Source organism: Nelumbo nucifera, chromosome 1 (genome assembly GCF_055504915.1).
Source record: "Nelumbo nucifera cultivar China Antique chromosome 1, China Antique-T2T, whole genome shotgun sequence".
Lineage (NCBI taxonomy): Eukaryota > Viridiplantae > Streptophyta > Magnoliopsida > Proteales > Nelumbonaceae > Nelumbo > Nelumbo nucifera.
The window spans coordinates 75,199,096-75,222,123 of record NC_142649.1 but is presented as its reverse complement, the minus strand read 5'-3'; the positions used below and the strand labels follow the sequence as shown (position 1 = coordinate 75,222,123).

At 37.2% G+C, this 23,028-nt stretch overlaps 1 protein-coding gene and 1 long non-coding RNA gene across 2 annotated transcripts; both read right to left on the bottom strand.

Moving 5' to 3' along the window:
• Positions 1 to 323: 323 nt before the first annotated feature.
• On the bottom strand, positions 324 to 12,627 carry LOC104604949 (uncharacterized). Its single transcript, XR_016085888.1, has 5 exons — positions 12,488 to 12,627; positions 2,026 to 2,084; positions 1,571 to 1,606; positions 1,226 to 1,312; positions 324 to 1,105 (listed from the first exon to the last, which is right to left on the bottom strand). It is a non-coding gene; the product is annotated as an uncharacterized LOC104604949 (long non-coding RNA).
• A 1,820-nt stretch (positions 12,628 to 14,447) lies between these two features.
• LOC104604948 (chitin-inducible gibberellin-responsive protein 1-like) lies at positions 14,448 to 19,599 on the bottom strand. The gene is made up of 2 exons (XM_010269529.3): positions 19,396 to 19,599; positions 14,448 to 16,756 (listed from the first exon to the last, which is right to left on the bottom strand). The coding sequence occupies exon 2, from the start codon at positions 16,592 to 16,594 to the stop codon at positions 14,831 to 14,833; it is 1,764 nt and encodes a 587-aa protein (XP_010267831.1). The 5' UTR covers positions 16,595 to 16,756; positions 19,396 to 19,599; the 3' UTR covers positions 14,448 to 14,830.
• Positions 19,600 to 23,028: the final 3,429 nt, after the last annotated feature.

Below are 23,028 nucleotides of genomic sequence, written 5' to 3'. Positions count from 1 at the left end.
AAATTATTTTATATAATGTAACACTACAAGAAAAAAGACTTTTAGCACCAATCAAAATTGTCGCTAGAGACTTTAAGGGCAGACGACAAATTGCCGCTAAAAGATCTGTCGCTAGATGTTGTAGCAATAGTTTTGCTAGCTGTCGGTATAAAATTTAAATTGTTGCTAAAAAAACTTTTAGTGGTAGTTGAGACTGCCGATAAATGTATACTTTTTTTTTTCAAATAACCTTTTTTTTTTAATTTTTCCTAATTTTCTTCAAATAACTTGTTTTCTCTATATTCATTTAAATCGAAATGAAATACAAAAATAAAAAACATCAATTATAAATAAAATCTAAAAAACCATTCTCCATTCAAAACATTAGAATCACAAATACATCTTAATTTCAATTTGGTAAATTCTTGGTTTGTACAATAAATGTTCTCTTCACAATGCATCATATGTATCCCATCTTCACAATGCAGGGTAAGCTCCATTTAGGGAAGGATCAACCATCATTGACAATGCATCAATATCATTGTAAGAAGTTCTAACATTACAACTCCAAAGCTGTAAACATCACTTTGGTAAGTACAAATACCAGATTCAAACTCTGGAGCACCATACCCATAAGCTGATAGAAGCTGTCCTGACAACTGAGAATAAATGACAGTATCAGTAAAAGTTGCGAAAGAACTCAAACATAATTTTGACCCTACACCCCAACTTGGACTGCTATGGATGTAACTTTTCCCCAGCTTTCTGACTTAAGCCTATAATAAAGAATTGGTTTTAACTTCAGGACATGACCAATTAGATTATGTAAGAGTCAAGAATCAAGTTAACAAAAAATGGAGATCTTTCACACCCTTGGATTGGATGTCCAAAATGACTATCTTGCATACCTTGCCCAAGTTTATGGAAGATCCAAAGAACAATGATAAAGTTCATGGAAAATAAAAATGGAATTTGATTATGAATTTTGATTTTTCAAGTTTGATTGTTTGAACTGGATTTCTGCACCTTTTTTGAGGATACGGTCACAGAATATTGCAAATATTTCTGCACTGGAGATTCCTGCAATTTGCTTGTTGCAGAAAACCTCAAAAGCTTCATTAAGTGCCTTCAATTCAAAACAGCCAATGAGCATCCACTTCAACTAGTTGAAACTTGATGCATAAAAACCAACAAAGGGAAATAGATCAAAGAATGTGATCCAAGGAAAACTGCATAGAAAACCAACCTTGTGAAAGATTACATTATGCATAAAGCAGCCATTGACATAGGATAAGTACTTGTCGTGAAGTTCATTCACTTTACTAGGAAAAACCTGAGCATCATAAAGGAAAGCATAAATTACTATGGTAATGAGATCACTGCAAGGTTTCTTTTCTTTAGTTGGTACATGGTACAACAACATTTAATCTAGTTATATAAAGCAATCCCATGTGAGAGATGATTACATTTAATTTAATTGGTACAACAACATCTAATTTATTTCAAGAAGAGTTAACTTATTAGGTAGTGAAAATCTAAGGAATCATCATGAGATTTGTGGAAATACTGGAGACTTCACTAAATTCATTACCTATTCTGGGAAACCAACAATGTCTTTACTCTCCACCTGTAGAAAAAAATGCTCAGATCAGAAACTTTGGCTTGCAATATGGATGGACTTTGCAAAGTACAACAAAGTTGAGAGACAGAATCTATGCAGATATTATATATATATATATATATATATATATATAAGCATTCAACATTAGATTTAACATAGATTCACATGTCCACCAAGTGCACAGACCACTGAATGATGAGCAGCCAATTGTTGGTTTCCCATATACAGAGGTGGGTGTCTGGGTCATAGTCCAAGTAAACCAGCACTAAGTGCTGTCCTCGAGTGCCATTTTTTGGCAGCTGAGATGGCCTGGTACAGCCATATCAGATTGGGACCCACTTCCATATGACAAATTAATGTTCATTCTTCCAGCATGGTACTAACAACATTGATATGGAGACGTGTAGAAGCTCAAAAGAATTTACCTAGAAGATTAAGCAAATGCTGGCTGAGTTTTCCATTGATTCAATTTCATGTACAAGCCCTGCATTAATGACACCCATTCAGAAAACACCTGAATTATATCCACATCAAGCCCAATGTAATTGATGTGCAATGTATGGAAACAAATTCAGATCCAATTCTGCTCCCAAAGAAATAACGAAAGGTAGAAAATAATAGCAACGATAGAAAATGCTAGTTCTAAACTGGTTCATTGGTTGTATGAATTGTTGCTCCTGTAGTCATGCTTATCTTCTGATCAGTAATCAGTTCATATTTCAAGTGTTGCAGAAAAATTGCAAGTGCAACAATCACTTTCAGAGAAGCAAACTGATTACAAATTCCCTTTCCCAGGGCTTCCACTAAATGGATTGAATTTACAGTGCAAATTCTCTGAAAGTTGATCCACCTAATGCTAATAAACTATGATGGAGAAGGAGAACAATCAGATGTTGCCAAAATATAATACAGCAATGGCCTATAATGAATACCTCGAGAACAGTACAATAGAGGCTAAAACCTTTAGATTGGGACTTTTAATATGAAGGATTGATATGATATATTGAGGATCCAGAGCCATAATTTTGACCATTAGAGAGAAAAATAAAAGATTCCAATTTTGAACATAGGCCTACAACACAATGAACTGTAATAAATCCAATCAATCCTCAAATGAACAATTAACCCAACAGTTTTAGCCCAGGACAATCCACAGTTTCCTGGGGATTGATATGAAATACTGAGGATCCAGAGCTACCATAGCTCCTTAAGATTCAGGTCCATTGAAATGTCTAAATTCCTAAGCAGTTGAAATTCTATGAAATGGAAAGAAAATTAATGTTGAAAAGTAAGAGTGGTAGTTTTTGTAATTTTCCTTTATGTTTTGTCTTTTGTATTAAGTGGGTTGTCTTGGGAGTTGGTAGCTGAAAGGTCTTGAGTGTAAAAGTAAAACTACTTTATATTTCTTGTAATCTGAAACATTTTAGTAAGAAAGCTCAAGAAGCTAAGAACAAGTAAACCCAGAACTCTACGTGAGCTTTTTCATCTTCTCTTCTTCTTGCCATTTCATATTCCTCTTTTCTTCTTCAGAATTTTTTGGTTATTCCTTTGATTTTTACCACCACACTTCCGTTACTCCAACAAACTTTTGGTATCAGAGCAAAGATCCATTCAGCCATTCAAGACTAAAACTAAAACCTTTCATGGCATCAAGTTCCAGCAGCTCTGCAGTAGATCCTTTTCAAAAATTTCCACTTCCTATTTTTGATGGAGAAAACTATGACTATTGGAGCATACAAATGAAAACATTTTTCATCTTCAAGGAGATTTGGGAGCTGGTAGAAGAAGGATACGAAGAACCAAAAAATCGGGAGCAACTTGCAACATGGACTGAAGACAAGAAAGAGTACAAAGAAAATAGGAAAGATGATGCTAGAGCCCTGTACCATATTCAACAAGCAGTAAGTAAAACAATCTTTCCAAGAATCATGGCTGCCAAAAGCTCAAAAGAAGCATGGGAAATTCTCAAGAAAGAGTTTCAGGGCACCGAAAAGGTAATATCCATAAAACTTCAAACTCTTTGGAGAGATTTTGATAATATTATGATGAAAGAAAGTGAATTTGTCCAAGAGTTCTTTTCTAGAGTTGTTGGTATTGTAAATCAAATTAGGACTTATGGAGATGTTCTCTCAAATGAAAAAATTGTAAAAAAAGTTCCGAGTTTACCAGTTAAATTTGACCATGTGGTGGCTGCCATAGAAGAAGCCAAAGATTTGACTAAACTATTCATGCATGAGTTAATGAGCTCACTTGAAACTCACGATGATAGAATGAAAAAATTCTCATCTTCACTGGAGCAAGCTTTTCAGTCCAAACTCACCATTGCAAAAAAGAAAAAGAATGATGGTGAGAAAGAAACTCCAAGAGAATGGTCATATCAAAGCAAAGGAAGAAGATACCAAAATAATGGAAGAGGAAGAGGAAGAGGTGAAAAGCAAAACAATGGTTGTTTTATTTGCAAGAAAGACAACCATTTTCCCCAAGACTGCTTTTTCAGATGTAAAAAATGCAAAAATCATGTTCATGCCCCAAAAGATTGCATACTGAAAATTATGATTCAGAAAATCATCTATTTTACTCTTGTATGAATACCCAACAAGAGCCAAAAGAAGTTTGGTATTTGGATAGTGGCTGTAGTAACCACATTACGAGAAACAAAGAATGTTTTCTTGAGCTGAATGAACATGTCAATTCTCAAGTGAAGCTTGGAGATGGCAAACTCCAAAGTGTTGAAGGAAAGGGAGTTGTTGCAGTCCAAACTAAGCAAGGTAATTCTAAACTCATCTCAAATGTTCTTTATGTTCCCAGTTTGACTCAAAATTTGCTTAGTGTTGGACAGATTATACAAAAAGGTTATGAGGTGCATTTTGACAATGACGAACGTGTAATAATTGATAATAAGAAAGGTCAAATCATTGCTAGAGTAAAAATGGCTGCAAACAAAGTGTTTCCTCCTATGATGTAAACTATGGGATGAAAAGTGAGAAGTTGGATGAGTCCATGTTATGGCACTTGAGATATGGAAACTTAAATTTCAGAAGTCTCTCTTTGTTAAATCATAAGAGTATGGTGATTGGACTTCCTCAAATTGATAGAGAACATAAAGTAGGTGAAGGTTGCGTCTATGGGAAGCATCATAGGCTACCATTTTCAGAGAAATCATGGCATTCAAAGGCACCATTGGAGCTGGTTCATGCTGACATTTGTGGTCCCATGAGGACACCTTCCTTCAACAACAAGAGGTACTTTCTTCTCTTTGTTGATGATTTTACTAGAATGATGTGGGTATATTTCTTAGATGCAAAATCACAAGCATTGCCTATTTCTATTCAATTCAAAGCTTTAGTTGAGAAGCAAAGTGATCACAAATTAAAAGCTTTGAGGACTGATAGAGGAAAAGAGTTTACATGGAGAGAATTTGGGAAGTTTTGTGAAGAACAAGGTATCAAAAGGGAATTGATAGTAAGACATACTCTACAACAAAATGGGGTAGTTGAAAGAAGAAATAGAACCATTGTAGAAATGGCAAGAAGCATAATGCAAGGTAAAAATCTTCCCAAAAATTTTTGGGCTGAAGCAGTTCATAGTGCTATTCACATATTAAATTGTTCTCTCACCAAAGCCGTGCAAAATAAAACACCTTTTGAAGCATGGCATAAAAAGAAGCCTGTTGTTATCTCATTTAAAGTGTTTGGCTGCATTGCTTATGCTCACATTTCCTCAAAGAAGAGAGAAAAGTTTGATGGCAAAGGTGAGAAATGTATCTTCCTTGGTTACAGTGATGAGTCCAAAAGTTACAGATTGCTGAATCCAACTACAAATGAGTTGGTAATTTCAAGAGATGTAATATTTGATGAAGAGGGGGCATGGAACTTTGAAGAAAATTCTCCACAAAGAAAGAAATATGTTGTAGAAGAGGAAGAAGAAGTGATGCCCAATGACCATGAGCATGACAACTACATCAAATGCAAGTCCAGCAAACTCAAGAAGATCAATCAAGCTCAACAAGTTTAAGTTTTATTGATAAAAAAAAAAAAAAAAAGCTCAACAAGTTTCAATCCAAGAATGGATCCCTCAAGTTCAAGAAACCAAGATCCATGGCAAATAAGCCCAAGTGATGTAAACTCGGATACTCTACCAAGAAAGGTACGCTCATTTCAAGAAATCTTTGATTATTGTGATATTGCATTTCCTGCATTAAAACCACAGAAGTTTGAAGAAGCTTCAAAAGAAGAAATTTGGGTGAAAGCTATGGATGAAGAAATTGAAACGATAGAGAAGAACAAGACATGGGAGTTGGTAAATAAACTCAAAGAAAAAGAAGTGAGTGGACTGAAATGAGTTTACAAATTAAAACAAAGTTCAATGAAGATGGGTCAATCCAAAAGCACAAAGCAAGGTTAGTGGCTAAAGTCTAGCCCAACAGCCGGGGTAGATTTCCATGAGACTTTTGCACCAGTTGCAGGAATGGAAACAATCAGAATTGTGCTTGCACTTGCCGCTCAACTAAAACTGCAAGTGTTTCAATTTGATGTGAAATTAGCCTTCCTAAATGGAGATTTAGAAGAAGAAGTAGTTTATGTTGAACAATCACAAGGATATGTGATAGAAGGAAAGGAGGAGAAGGTTTACAAGCTTCGAAAAGCTTTGTATGGCTTAAAGCAAGCACCTCGAGCATGGAATAGCAAGATTGATAAATATTTCCATAAGAATGAATTTGAAAAAAGTCCAAATGAGCCATCACTTTATGTCAAGAAGGAAGGTATGCATGATTTCATCCTTGTTTGTCTTTATGTTGATGATTTGATTTATACAAGTAACAACCCAAAATTGTTGAATGAGTTTAAATTAGCAATGACTAAGGAATATGAGATGACAGATTTGGGGTTAATGAGATACTTTCTTGGGATTCAAGTGAAGCAAAAAAAGGTGAAATTTTTATGTCCCAAGAGAAGTATGTTGATGATTTGTTAAAAAGATTTCATATGTTAATATGTGAACCACTAGCTACTCCTATGGCTATCAACGAAAAGTTGTCAAAGGAGGATGGAGCCGAATTGGTAGATGCATCAATCTACAGAAGCCTTGTTGGTTCCTTGATTTATCTCACCAACACAAGGCCGGATATTGTTCTTGTTGTGAGCATTGTTTCAAGATACATGAACAAGCCAAGTAAGATTCATTTTGGAGCAGCAAAGAGAATACTCAGATATGTGAAAGGAACCAAGAACTTTAGGCTGAAATATGAAAGTGAAAATGACTGCAAGCTGGTTGGATTTTCAGAAAGTGATTGGGCTGGTTCCATAGATGACCGAAAATGATCTCTTGGTCATCAAAGAGGCAAAATACTGTGGCACTATCTTCAACTGAAGCAGAATACATTTCAGCCACAAGTGCATCTTGTGAAGCAATTTGGCTTAGAAGACTTTTGAAAGACCTTCAATTTGTGCAAGATAGCCCAACTACAATCTACTGTGACAACACTTCAGCTATTGCAATGACTAAAAATCCAGTTTTTCATGGAAGAACAAAGCACATTGAGCTGAGACACCACTTCATCAGAGAGTCAATTGAGAAAGGAGAGATCGAATTGAAGTTCATCAAGACTGAAAATCAACTTGCTAATGTCTTCACCAAGCCCCTAGCTTTTGAAAAGATTCTGCATTTTAGATCTCCAATGAAAATTACAAATTAAGAGGGGGTGTTGAAAAGTAAGAGTGGTAAGTTTGTAATTTTCCTTTATGTTTGTCTTTTGTATTAAGTGGGTTGTCTTGGGAGTTCGTAGCTGAAAGGTCTTGAGTATAAAAGTAAAACCACTTTATATTTCTTGTACTCTGAAACATTTTAGTAAGACAGCTCAAGAAGCTAAGAACAAGTAAACCTAGAACTCTACAGGAGCTTTTTCATCTTCTCTTCTTCTCTCCAATTTCATATTCCTCTTCTCTTCAGATTTTTTTGGTTCTTCCTTTGATTTTTACCACCACACTTCCGTTGCTCCAACAACTAATGATCCGGAATCAGAAAAGACTCTGGATTATTCACAAAGTTGCTGAAATGGAGAGGATGGTCAGCCAATTGTTCATCATCTAGTACTCTATCGAGTGCACAGACCACTGAATGATGAGCAGGACCAAACTCAGTTACAAGAAGAGACACCAGAGGTTCAACACAATGAGCTGCAGCTACTGTAGACCTAATTCTTGTATTGCTGAAAACGACACAACACAACTCAGCAGCATCTCCTTTCAGCTCCATTGAACAATTTGATGAAAGGATCCTGCAAAGAACATCCACCACATTCATTTCAACATCTGCAACAGCTAGGGATCTCGATGGACTTTCACACAATAACCTAACCAATGCACCAATAGCAGCATGTTGCTCCTTTTCCAAGCCAGTGCTAAGAATCTTGACAAGGGGTTGAATAGCTTGTCGAGAAGTTTCTGCATTCCTGATATGGTCTGAGGAAAACAGGCTCTCCAATGCTTGGCAGCACTGTATCTTGCCCCTCTTCCACCAAGCCATAAAGCTGCTACAAGTTGATTAACAGCACCAAATACAGAATCATGTTTCCATATTTCAGCACTGTCAAATAGAATCCCTAATAACTCAGTAGGAGCTTCCTCTGTTGCATCTTGTGGACCAAGTGAAAGGTATTTAGTCAGAGATTTTTAGTGAAGAGCAGAGATCCATTCACTTGATTCTTCTCATACAGCTCCAAACATCAATCAATATTGCCTAATTTTTCAGAGAGGAAAGCTTTGGTTCTGTATTTTTATCGGTTGTAACTTGACATGTATTATCTAGGTGTTTCAATATAAATCCATGGTAGGAATGTGCATTATGCTCTTGAGGGCATCAGACTACAGAATTTTCAATCCTGCCTGAAAGGTATCCTGCACTAAGATCAATGTCAGTGGCTTGTTATGATTTATTTGATTGAAAGGTCGGACCTAGGAATTATGAACCCTATACATTTTTTAATAGTTGCTCAGATCCTTGGGGATAAGGTGTTATCCAGGAAAATAAACAAAGAATTTATTTGGTTGAACTATTAAATGCCTTCAGCAAGTTTCATTGTTTTTTTTATTAATTCTCCTTTCTGGTAAATTATTGTCTATCCATTATCCATATTTACTCATGGTAAATTTGTATGAACAAAATTTACTGCTTGGGGTCTATTGATATAGGCTAAACATGTTGACCCACAAGCCTCCCCTCCACTTTTTTTTTTTTTTGAATGGAAAGATAACTTGTATTCAAAAAAAGGGGGGGAGGAATGTACAAACAGGCCAAAAAAGCACAAAAAGAAAAGCCTGTATCAAACTAAGATGGCAGAGTTAGCACTATACAAAAAATCCCTTCCCAATCCTTGCTTTGCTAAGGCATCTGCCATTCTATTGATCTCCAAGGGAATCCATCTAAAGGAGCAGTTCAGCAAAGAAGATAGCTCATGAATTTCTGAAAGGAGGTGAGCTAGCTTCCATGGCCCCCATCTGAATCTTTTGCTCACTTAAAAGTAACTCTTGAGTCTCCTTCTACTGCTAATGAACTGAAATGGTTGTTCTTAGCAACTCTTAAACCTTCTAGAAGAGATCTGACTTCAGCTTCTGAGGCATCTGCAGCTTGGATAGAGCAACTAAAGGCCCACAAGATATCTCCTGTAGATTTTCTCACAGTACCCCCTATTCCAGAAGCTGAAGGAGGCTGGAACGACCTTCTAAAGCTTCCACCATACTGCAACAAGTAATCTCAGTATTTCTCAAAGCTGCCATCAAACTGCCATCAAGCTGCCATCAAACTGCAACCCTCTATTCCACCAAGAGGCTTGTCTGATGGTTTCAGAATCTCAGTATAAGTCTACTCCAGTTAATGTGGTCAGGAACATATTTCTCAAAACACATAATTACTTTGATCATTTTCCTTACAGTATTCCTCGATGCAGGGTTCAGAAAATTTTGCACTGTTTTACATGCTTTTAAGCCTGTACAGGGGGATGGTTAGTTTTGCGATCCTGTGGAACATGATCTGTAAAAGTTTGTCAATGAGGAACTTTATCTGAGTGGATGTTGTCTGTGAAGGGTTGTATGGGCACAGCAGTGGGTACTGGCCAATTGTGTTGAAAAATTAGTTTCTTTAGTGTAGCTTTCCAGGGTGTAGGGATTTGATGTTGGATTGACTGGTTGTGGTGTGGCCAGGTCTTGATCATGCAACATATCTATGTTATGCCGTTATGGAGATGAGTTTGGGTTTGCTATGTAAATTGTCTAGCAGGGAAATGTAGATGATCCAATCTCATGTATTCAACAAGTGCTTTCCAAGCTAGCCACACTTCAGTCGTGGTTAAGTTTCAGTCCTATAGCTCCTTCCAGATCTCCATGTTGGAAAACAAGCCCTGTTTGGCTCCATTTCCACTTTGCAGTGCAATTTCATTTGCAGTGTATAGATGCACAGGGAGTGCAAATGAGAAGAATAAAAGTTCTGGTTCACTTTTGCTTTGGGTTTTGTTTTACTTTGCTTCAGGTTTATTTTACTTTATATACAATGCAATTATGCAAACAAACCATAGAAAAAGGATCACAATATTTTATTCACTCAAATTGTTGCACATCCAAGCTTTTGCACCAGTGCAAATAAAATTGCATTGGAAACAAACTGGGATAGTTTTAATTTGTGAAACTATAAGAGCTCTAGCATCACCAGGAAAATCACAGTACATGATTTGGTATAGGCCCTCTTCCTCCCAGGCAGGAGAGGGACATTTTATATAACTTTGATGGTAGTTTCAGAAAAACCCTAGAAGCTTCTCCTAAGGCTGGAATAGGAGGCCTGTTACACTGAATGAATGGTGAAATCATTTGGGTGTAAAGTGGCCCTATCCCAACAACATATGCAGTAGGGGTAGAGACTCATGGTCTTCTAAAGAGCCTTAGAATCATAAAATCTCTGCAGATCAGCACCCTAGCAATAGGACACTCTAGGAATGCCATAAATTAGGCAAACAAATCCTGATTCTGGCCCCTGGATGCTCTCCCACTTTTTGCATGAAATGCCAGAATTATCAGCATCAATGAACTGCAGTTTCAGATGGATTCCCAGGGAATTGAATCCGTTAGCAGATGGTTTAGCTAAATCTGGATTGGGAAGAGGTGTTTTGTATAGTGCAAATACAATACAGTCATACTTAAGTGGGTGATTTTTTTTTCAAAGCCTTTTTCCTAAGTGGATAATTTGTATATCTTCTAATGTACATCCTTCCCCCTTTTGATCAATGAATATATGTTTATCTTTTCCCTAAAAAAATAAAAAAAAATTCTGTTCTGGATTTGAGTTATTGAAATGTTACTAAGGAATTAATAAAGCAATGAGCTTTTTCCCGAAGTCATGAATTATTATCTCTGGGTTTTCTACTCTCATGTATCTTCATGTTTTGTTTATACTTGTATTTAACTGTTGCTAGTTCCTGCAATACCATACTTTCTGTTCATTGTGAAAAAAGTAACATGTTAACACAGTTCTTTTTCAGGTTTGATGTGCTTCTTAATTTTCTGCACTTCCCAGTCAGGATACCTCATTATACACATTTGATAGAGAATTGAACCAGATCAATAGTAAAAAGAGACCATTCAATTTTATAGTATCAGCCATCAGTAATCAATATCTCCAAACTTTGCCTTTTTGCCAACAGCAACCCAAAAACAACAAAAATAATGTGGACATAGAGGAAGAAGAGGACATTAATTTATTTGGACAACTTACCTAGAGAAGATCTTTTTTTTTGTGAAAAGGTAAAGGTAACTAATTGAATTAGCCTCAAAAGAAACTACCGTCATATCTGCAGTTATCTACTTAGCACTGTTTCTGTCATCTCATTTAAAAAGAGGGCAAGGCCACTACCCCTTGGCTTCATCCAATTGAATTAGCCTAATCTCCCTACATGGCTGAGAAAATTGCATCTGATGTTGCCCATGTACCTGGGGAAGATTGCAGTCTTAGAAAATTCTCTAAGTATACATAAATGCTAGTGTTATCCACTAACAATGTAGCACTGATCAAAGGCCAAAGGAAGGTGAAAGAAAACTCGTAATCTTGGACTGTTGCCTTAACATCCAAGGGTTCCTAGAATAAGCAGAGATAAAATGGTAATTTTTAATGCAACTCTAGTAACTGACAAAAGAAGGCTCTAATTGTAACAAGTTGATAGCAGAAGCCCCAAGTAAGAATTGCCACTATTTCATTCTACAATCTGTCAAAAAGAGATCAAAGAGGATTCCTTTTCACAAAAATAAGGCTGTATGGCTGAAATGGAGCCTTCTAAATTATGTGACCATGATACAGTAGAATTAAGTCAAAATTTGGTCAGATGACAAATAAGAGCCATAATGTCTCATGGAGCAAACTGTCCAGCTACCATGAAGTCTCCAAGGCATGAACCCTAATCAATCCATGGAGAAAGCTTCCAATAACAGCAAGAGTAGTAAATTCCTTAGTTTCTCTTCAACTTTTATGTACATGGAAATTAACCTATCATCTTCGTTTGTCCCCACAAAAACCCAAACCTAGATCCTAGAAATGGCTAAATCCAGTAACAAAAGGAAATCCAAAGATCTAGGCACCGAAGAAAAACCTATCAGTTTCTCTTCCACCATTTGGAAGTTTTTATTGTTTTCTTCCCTAACCATCTTGGCGACATTGCCATCACATCTCCTTCCACCTCTCCTTCGTCTGGGATGCTTCCACCACAAACCCTCATCTTCCTCGTCATCCAATTCTCTCTCTATAAAATAAGAAAGATAGTAGAGATTCATATAGCAAGCTATGGTCTTTACTGAACTATTAAAAGGAGCATGCAACTAATCAAAATGAAATGTCAGTTCGAATACAGACCTCCACCGGATCCTAGGTTGAAGATTTAGATGTGGTTGTCGTCGCCGGTTGGCGTCGTCTAAGGAAAACATAGAGAAAATGAAATGTGAGATTGAAAATAGAGAGAGAGAGGGAGAGAGAAAGAGATTTACCAGTGGTTAGGTGCTGTGCGGTGGTTCAATCGACGCCGGTGGTGTGAAGTTATAGTCTTTGAGAGAGAGAGAGGGACGACATAAAATTGTTTCTGATTCGCGCTTCTTTTTTAGCGGCGGCAGTTTCTAGTGGTAATCCGCCTAACAGCCGGGTTTAAACTACTGGCAGTACAAATATATTTTCTGTAAATGAAATATATAATTTAAAAGAAAAATTAAAGTTAAAGTATATTTTAAATTAGGTTGTAAGTCGGTTCAAAAACTAAAAAAACTTTAACAAATAGCTCTACATTTCAAATTATAAAAATCTCCACCATGTCATCAAAGGTTTATGTGTCTATTATCAACATGAGACTCTTAATTTATATTGGACATAGCAAAAAACCTATATTAAAAATAGGTTTTCAGTTTCTCTCCCACTCCCCATGTCTCTTGATTTTCCTCCCTTCTCTTTCACTCTCATAGCCATCTCTCGATCTCTTGCTCCTTTTATCTCTCCCACTCTCTCAGTTTCAGTCTGTGGCCAAATTAAAACCTCTTTCTTTTAATCTATTGTTCTCCTTTAGTTTTTTTCCTATTTCTTCTTTCGTTCTTTTGTTTTATTTTATTTTTTTTACAAATTTAGACAGTATTAATAAAACCATATAAAAGAACTAAAGGAACCAACCACTTGTATAATCAAGTTATAAATTTTTATCAAGTTGGTATAAATTTCATAGCCAAGAGTTTCTTATGAATTTTTATCAAATTGGTGTAATGATTTTTGAACCATACCAAATTGGTCTTATGTTCTTTTATACAATCTGATTAATACCATATAAGTGTGTAAGAAAAAAAAGAACGAGAGAGGGAATGGGAGAGAAAGAGAATGAGAGAGATTGAAGAAGAATGATAGATAGACAGAGAATAAGAGAAATTGATAGAAATAACATAAATACAGAAACCAAAAAACCATTTTTATTTATTTTCAAATCACACAATCATTGAGTAGAGAGAGATGTCTCCGAGAATGAGAGAGGGGGAGATTGATAGAGAGAGAGAGGGAGGGAGGGAGCATGAAAATAAACTAAAAACCTTTTTTTTTTTAATTTTTCAATCACTCAACATTAAAGGGCAATTTCGGTATAAGCCTTTTGTTGTGTCTAATATGGATTAAGTCCCATGTTGGCAACAACCACTTAAACCTTCGATGACATGGTGAGCCAGTTGTTAGAGTTTTGTTGTTTTTTGGACAAACCTGTAGCCTAATTTTAAATGTACAATTGACTTTGACTATAATTTTCCTTAATTTAAAACTAATTTCTTATCTAGATGGTGGGTCAATGATCCAACTTTTCAAAGAAACACATGATGTCAGAGTTTTGTCGAAAACATTTGAGAACATTTATAATGTTATATATTCGTCATATTAAAAAAATAATTGTTAAAATAAAAATTATTTTTATTTATGACAGAAATGGAATACATAATTTAATAATAATAATAATAATAATAATTGTTATTTTCTACAAGAAGTTAAGTTTATTTTTAATCATATTGTTACTTTTGTTAATTTTCAATTTCTATCTTAAGTATAATATATTTAAAATTCAAGTAATTAATAGAGTCCTATTTCTTTCTAAATAATGCAATCTCCCTGAGGTCAGTCTTCAGAATTACAAGGAACCATGGGTTTTATTTCTGTATTGTAGTTTTAAATATTGTATGCTTTTGTTCTTAATTTCCCGTAATTCTACAATGGTCAAATTCTGATTTTTAATCTAAAAATAAATATTGTCCGAGGCTGTTACGTTGTTGAGGAGACTACGGAAAGAAAAAAAAGGAGTTAAAGTGAACCAAGCCAAGCATTACGAAACAATTTGAATTGTCCATTCCTCCAAGAACACGTAATCCGAATTCAAAAGAACAAAGGCACTTTTAAATCCGGAAATGTTTTAACCCAAAATTTTGTAGAGATACAGCATTTATCTTACAGAGGAAGAAAGTATTGGAAATGCATCGTGGTACATAAACCAGTGAAGGCGCGTCCCTAAAATTTAATAAGAACAAAATTAAGGATACCTGATTTACTAGTATATATATATATATATATATATATATATATATATATCACGTAATCTGTAAAAAGGTGCACATCTAAAAAAACAAAGAGGTGGATCTGGATCGATTGATTTATAATTTCCTACTCTTACTTCTACATCCACTATTGATCTCAGTGCCAGGCAGAAGCCGAGATCAGGTTCCTGTCCTTCCAGCCCAATAGCATGGCCTCGTCCTTCTCTACTAGCGTATAGTGTTCGGAATAGCACCTTAATAAACCCTTTATCACGGAGTTGACATAAGAACTCAGGGGATATGGTCGGAACCCTGCCATTGTAAACCTGGACTTCCACTTACCCAGGAGCTCATGTCGCTCCACCCTCTCCTTCCCCTCACAAGCAATTATGTTCACAATGTCCCTGGCCAAGCAGTGCTGCTCTACATTGATCCTCTCCTTTCTGTCCCTTGGAAGAGTAACATCGATCGACTCAAACATGGCCGAGTAGAATTCCAAGGTCTCCACAAACCTTGTCAAGAATGGGGTTGTGTTTGTGTTCGACTCCTGCTCGACTAAGGTGACCACCTTGGGTGAAAGTGACTTCACCATTCTCAGTAGTCCATCTCTTGGATTGTTTACATCAACACTCTCATCGGGTGTGTGGTGAAGCTGCAGCGTGAAGTTAACAGCAAGAGCCTCTCCTGGTCTCACACCAAGCATTTCCCGTGTAACATCGGGAGCAAAGACTGGCATTGCGTGGAACTCAACAGGGATGTTGAACTTCTTAGACAAAGCATCTAACCTCCTCCCAACTGCCTCTAAACTGGCGCCACGGGCATACTTGGAGACTGGATCATCAATTCCGGTGATCCGCACATTAGGAGGGCCACCCGGCCTTGCTGCCAGTGCTTGTATCAGTGTCATCCACTGTGTTCCCTGAGCAATCTGAAAGTCTATGATGTGAACGTGGTCCTCGGATCTGAATGCTTCTGCAATCGCCCCATTGGCTGCCATGTAGCCAAATTTAAGGTATGGGCAGATTTCATACAGGATCTGCATGTAGGAGAGCAAGTCTTTGCTCTCTGGCTCTCTACACCTCAATGCGCGGTAGATGTTAGCACCTGAAGCTTCCTTCCTGGCCACCAGCCCTTCTAAAATGTAGGCACCAAGACGTTGGATTGGTTCTCCAGAGATGGATACAGCAGCCCTGGCCTCTTCAGACAATCTCATGAAATCATCTGTCCTGTTTTCAGAGAGAGCCCTCGCACACTCAATCAGCAATTGCTTCAGATCAACCTCTACGTTTTCATGAGAAGAGGTGTCTGCTGCTCTACGACGTTTCTCCTCGTGAACTCCACGGTCCAACTTCTTATTCTTGGAAGCATGAATTGGCTGAGGTTGGATCACATGCCCTCTGGGGCGAGGGTCCTGGCTCCAGTTCCTTGACCTATGAGTTGAGATTTGCAAGCGCTTATTCCCTTCAAAAGCTGCATTGGAAGTAGTTGCTTCATCTTCATCAGCATCAGGACCCATTAGGACATTCTCTAGTTCCTGTAGAACGTGTTTCATGCTCTGGCCACAATTAACATCCTGTGAGAGTGAACTCCCACCAGAAAAGAGCTGTACACTGTCTGGCAGATGGACAGAAGAAGGGCTTTTCCAATGGAAAGAGCTGTTGATTTCAAGTGATGAATTACAATGACTAGTCCCTGAGAGGTTATCTGTTCCTGTTGAGCTGTATTGCTCCTGGCTATTGCTCAATGAAGTAAAAGTGTCACAGTCAAAATGAGTTGAAAGTGGTGAATCGGGGGAGCTATCTAGGTTGAATTTCATGGGCCGAATCATCCATTCAGAAGTCACTGGAGTAGTAGCATGAGAAAAATCACAGGACAAATCTGCATCATTAGCATTGTATCTGAAAAGCTGGTGCAAATCCATACTAAGAGGATTGCATTGGTTGCTCGTCTGAAAAGTTGTCGTCTCCTGATGATTCAAATATGGATTTTGCTCAGACCTTTGTCAGTTAAAAACTACGGGATGCTACATCATCTTTTGAAGAGTGGAATATGTACCTCCATTCTCACAAACAGAAATTTCAACCTGCAATAACAACACAGAATTGAGAAAATATAATTGATCCTAAGGGTTTGAAAGAAAAATGGATAATCTCTACCATTGTTTGAAGATTCGTGCTAGACAAGCTCATCTAAATCTTTTGTCAAGTTATAATTGTGCATTTCTAACATTGAGAGTATTATGGAGTATTCCGTATAGCATTCATTACTAATAAACTGTCTAAAATATGGTACAAGCTTCTTTAGGATGAATCTTACACACTTTAATGATGTCCAGATGACCTGATCCTTATGCAATTAAAAATTGCATGTTGCAGAACAAAAAAGAAGAGGGAAATAACAGCATAGGAGTAACTGCTATTCTAACTCCCATGTGCCTATTCTCATTTAAAATGTAAAATTGACAATTAATGCCTCATCTGTCAAGTATACAGTCATATTAAAACTGTAGAGCTGTCAATGGGTCGGGTCTGGTTTGGGAAAGGTGTACTAGTCTTGAACCAATTATTAATCGGTTCCATAAGATAGACCCAGAACAGGAAGTAATTAATGCCTCATCTGTCATGTATACAGTCATATTAAAACTGTAGAGCTGTAAATGGGTCGGGTCTGGTTTGGGAAAGGTGTACTAGTCTTGAACCAATTATTAATCGGTTCCATAAGATAGACCCAGAACAGGAAGTAATTATTAATTGGGTATTGGAATAGAATTGGGATCTGCTCCTCCTCACAGCCACATCCCACCCTGTATTGGGAAAATCTCTCCATGAATAATAAATACAAGTACAGGAGATGTTCCCGATGTGTGGCCAGGACATGCTGTGAGGTTGGTGTGAGCTGCGCTCTGTGAGGAGCAGATCCGGACTCATTGGGATGATCGGGTCTGACCTGATGAAACCCAATTATACGGCCTAACATCTATAATTACTTATGATAGTGACAGTGACAACTTAGAACTTTACTTTTGATAATATGACCTTAATAAAAATAGCTGTAAAATAGTAAACTGATTGTATGTCGACAAAACAAGTGTTTTTTAACCTTAGTTATCTTATATACTGACTATAAAATTTACCCTATAGGCATAAAATATAATAAAAAGTGCAAAAAAAAAACCACTACACATTTATATATTATTAACTATATAATCAGTTTGGAACAGAAAGAAGCGGTCCCCAACCCAATTTTTAATTGGGACAGCCACAGAACCAGAACAAACATAATCCGGTTCTGTTATATTGGGTAACCCAACCCATTGACAGCTCTAATTAAAGGCAGGGGTGCAAGTCAGGTACCTAACTCGAAGAATTTACATAGCAGCAGGCTTGGGCTCTCAGGTCAGGCCCATGCAAATTTTAATAAATGCTTAACTCAAGTCTGCCCAAGTTGCAGGCTTGCAGCCTCTAATTTAAAGTGGTATAATTTATCCTACATGTGGTATATTGAAATTCAGCATTAACAACTTTGGACGTTGCCTGCTTGTAAAGTTGGCATAATCGATATGTAGTAATACCAAACCCTGAATTCGGCACCTGTTGTAACCACTTCTCTACTAACTAGTGCATTAATCATCATATTACTGGTACATACCTAAACATCATCTTAACCGTAAAAACTGAAGATGTTTTGGCGATCAAGCTCTCAAGTCTCAACTTAAAAAACAGAAAAGAAAATTATTTGAAAGGAAAAGGGAAATGTATCAACCTGACTTAAATTTTTCTTTTTTTTTTAAAACAATAATTAATAGAGTATCTTATCAGCCAGAAAAATTTTAAAAACAATAATTACTAGAGCATCTTAGTACCATATCATTTTTGTTTCCAGAAAATTTTGAACTGTAAATATTAATATTTGCTTCATCTAGCAGTAAATTAACAAGGGTTTGATTACCCTTTAGAATATAAAACCATATAAAAAACATATAGCAGTAAATCAACAAAGGCTAGCAGATAACCTCAATTGTAAGAAAAGGGAAACAAAAGAAAAGGAACATGTGCTAATCTCCTTGTTCCTTCTACTATAAACTTGAAACAAAAGAAAACAAAAGAAATTTTCTCTTTCATTTCTTATTTCAATAATTATTTTTTTTTCTATAATTGGGCATTAAAATCTCCTGAAGCTCTGAGTTTAATCGAACTAAAATTAAATTAAAATGGAAATTCCCAAGGATAGATCATAGATGCAATAGTTACCAACCTTCAGGCAAAAGCTTACATTAGAAGATAAGTTTTAATTGAGAACCTCGAATCCTAAACTTAACCCAGAAGAACGAATCCTCTCAATAAGACCATCAATGGGACTCGTACAGAGATTCTTCCTCTTCCCCAGTTGTCAAAAACTCAAAATTCCGAGCAAGAACGCAGAAAATTCCCTTTAAAAAAGGGAAATGAAAAAGAAAAAACTATACCACACCTAAACCAGAGAAAGAAGGCCTTGAAAATTATACTAGACAATCAAATTGTAATTTGCCAGATACAATCCCGTAAATTTACGAACAATGTTTTCTCAAGAAAATGAATTTCCGTGACACAAACAAGACGATTCCTCTCAACAACATGCACGGAAGAAACCAATTCCAAGAATTAATTAAGCACACAATTCCAAGAATCTCGAAGGGAATTGCTCAAAATAGGAGAAGAAAGAAGAAATCATTTTGAAAGTTACCTCAAGCTTCTGAAGAAACCAAAACCAAAGCCCCTGCTTCAGTGCTTCTTGTTCCTTCTTCTTCTATAATTTAAGTTGGGGCCGAAGCCGACGAAAGAGTTCGGAAAGAATCGCCTGAGAAGCTGCAGTTTTATAAATACAGAGACCGAGTAAGAAAGAGAGATGGAAGGGAAAGAGACTGTGAAACGGAAGCTTCGTACGGCAATGGTGATTAACGGTAACGGCTGTCATGGTTGGTCTCTTCTCTTCTTCTTAGAAAAAGGTTGTTTGTCCGCGTCTTTGACGAAACCACGTCATTGAAGAGAATGACGGCGTGTCACCGACCACACCTTACGATCGACCTCATACTAGAGCATTCAATTTCCGGCGCATTGTAGCACCCTGGAGTTCTACCATCTCTAAGGTGCACCTAGCGCGTCGTGTCGTAGGCTTACTTTGGGCCGGCTGACGACCACGTGACATAAACGTGACGCTTTGCTGGGTTGAAAAGGGCGGACTTTGGTTTTTGACAAAAAGGACGGAAACAGGTGAGAATGTGCATGGACTATGACTCATAAAGGGATACTTGGGACACGTGTAATGTTGTTTTGGTAAAAGTGTGATGGTTTGACCTGACGTGGCACGCGATGAGGAAAGTTTGGTTCTGAACATCGAGGCTCGAGACGGAAAATAAATGATCCACCACCAGGATTCTGGAAACCGGAAAATGATTCCAACGCACAAGGGTGCCATTATGATTATACCAGCTACGGGAACCAAGCTCTCGCTCTAAACCGTGGGCCGCCCTGTCCAGCTGGATTGTGCTGGATTTTTCAAAGAACTTCCTGGTAATTCCCATCCAACGGCTGAGAGCTTGATAATTACTTAGTGGCTCTATAGTGATCCCAAGTCTGAACACTGACGAGCGGTCAAATTTCAACAAGTAGGAACGCCCCAAATGATCGAGACACCACTTGAAGCTCGTTAGCTGAAGGATCCCCCACCCATCCCCCACATGATCAGCTCATTAGCTGAAGGATCCCCCACCCATCCCCCACATGATCAGCTCATTAGCTGAAGGATCCCCCACCCATCCCCCACTTGAAGCATATGTTTTGTCTTATCAAATCAAAAACAGAAAGAAAGAATATGTTTTGATAGGCTGTGTTTGGTTGCAATGCAAATAAGTTTATACTGTTGTAAATTCATGACAGTGAAATGCTTTTGAGTGTAAATTCTGATTTATTTTTGTTTTAAATTTTAATTTATTTTATTTATTTACAGTACAAATGAAGTAAATTAAAACATAAAGTATAATAAAATAAAATTCAAAACAAAATTAAACGAGGATTTACATATTTTTACATTTGCACTCTCATACATTTATATTAATATAAATATAAATAAAATTATATAGCAAACAAACACAGCCTAAGTTTCTCTTTTATTTTTGGATATGTAACGATTCAGGAGGAGATAAATTATAAATGAAACGATCAAACGAAACCTTCTTTAATGAGGAAACGCAACTTGAGTATAGTCGATGGTCATGGTCCCAAGTAAATTTCACTCCACAGTAGAAGCTTGCATGCATGGAATCGTATTCGTAACACGATAGCTGATGTACACCTCCCAATGGGTCCACCGTGGTAAGTTTCAGATTTAAATGCGCACCCCAATCGTGTTAACAAGGCTATTTAAATAGTTGCCATTTTGTAATGCATGTTTATTTGGTATGTATTTGGTATTTCGTTTATTCATTAAACATTTGTAAAAACGAGAAAAACAATAATAAAATTATTTATTGACAATTAGATGCCGGTAGACATCATATAACAGTGAATAAACGTCTAACAATCGGAGAGAAGCATTAAAATGAAGATTCTCCTAATGATAGGCATGTACATAAATCAAGGCCAACTTTTGCAATTCTCTATGTATAGGGATTAATATGATGGGCTAAATGCTGAAGTGGCGCCTATATAGTAATGTTTACCCAAGTAAGTGGAAGATGGGCCACTCCCTACTCTTAGGCCCCATTCACTTTTCGGTAAGTTATTTACCCAAGTAAGTGCATTTATCCATGTTCTTTTATTTCTCAGGTAAATAAGGCAATGACCATTTTAACCATAGAAATCCATCATTAAAAAGGGCATTTTTGTCCCATTCAAGTGTTGGCAACTTCCCCCTATGTGAGAAAGTTATTTACCCACCTAGGAGATGGATATCACTTTCCTGGGTAAATGATACCTAGGAAAATAAACTTTCACTAATCTCCACATAAAGCTGAAAAAAGAACTTGGGATTTTTGGTCAATGGAAACCAAAATCCCATTGACCAACTTTCCCCCCTCTCCAAATCCAAAAAAAAGAACGCCCCCTTAGTTGTTCATCTACAGTAGACGGGAGTGTGGGTTCAAGCCCATTCAATCGATGCTCTCGTTTTTGTCAAGGTTTTTAGGTGTGCTTAGGTCTTTTTTGTGTGTGTTTCCTCTTTTGTGTTTGTTGGTAGGTGTTCAAGTATTTGTATTATGCCTTCATTGTTATAGGAATCTTCAAGGGATTTGTGGTTTATGTTGAAGGATTATGACCTTCATTTTATTGGTGATTTCCTCATTAATGCCGATTGCAAAGACCTTACTTGTTGATGCTCCTAGTGCTCAGCTTATCTAGGTTGTTGTTTCTTTCTTGATGTATGGTGGTGTCTAGTTGGTTTTGAGTCTTGAATTCCTTAAGCTTTCTACTTATTTCTTGTAATATGAGCATTTTCAATGAAGAATTGCCTTTTGGCCTAAAAAAAGGGTAAATCTCTTAAACTATCTCTACTGTTCACAAATTTTGACATACATATCTTTACTGTTTACATATTATCTTGTAGTACCCTTAAATTTTCTGACAATTGTCCAAATACTCCCCTATCATTACTCAACTATCGGTCCTATGACACCATATGATTGATAATTTTGTTCATAATTCCCAAAATACCTTTGTACTGTTACTTGTCACCTGACCGTCCCACATCTTCTCCACCCTCTCCACCACTCTTTCACCCTCTCCGATATAGTGTGAATCTCACCGTTGTAGGAGAGGTCACTCCCTTCATTTTTACTTCATCAGTCCCCGTAGGGCATAGTCGTAGACGACTGTAGACGAAGAATAGAAAAGGCAAGCAGAAAAAGCTATGGCCTCCAATTCGAGGTTGCTGGTCTGTTGTAACCTCCTGCTCTTCCCCATCCTATACCTTCGTGACCGAAGAGTCAACTACGGCGGTGAAGTCTCGATCGATGGCAGAGAAGGCACCGGAGGTTTGTGCAGAACAATCTCTCATTTTCTATAGAAAACCATCTTTTGAAGCTGGAGTCCAGATGTTCTTCTCTCAGGTGGTGATAGCGGTGCTATTAAGGATCACTCTAACGATCTCAGCAACGGTTGTGCCATCCTGGTAGTGGTCATGGTTTGCACTTTTGTTTTATCGTTCGTGTGGTCATGGGGCCTCTTGGGTGGTCTCTCTCTTCTCCATTCTCTCTCTCGCCCCTGTTTTATCATTGCCGCCGCTGCAAGTTGCAGCGCGGTGGTGATGAACTAGGGGCAAGAGAACGAAGGGGACAAAGGGGAGGAAGAGAGAAAGGGGGGGAGTGTTGTCGCCTGTGATGGC

Excerpts from the sequence above, each read along its gene's own strand:
- LOC104604948 (XM_010269529.3), bottom strand. The coding sequence starts at position 16,594 with ATGGATTTGCACCAGCTTTTCAGATACAATGCTAATGATGCAGATTTG.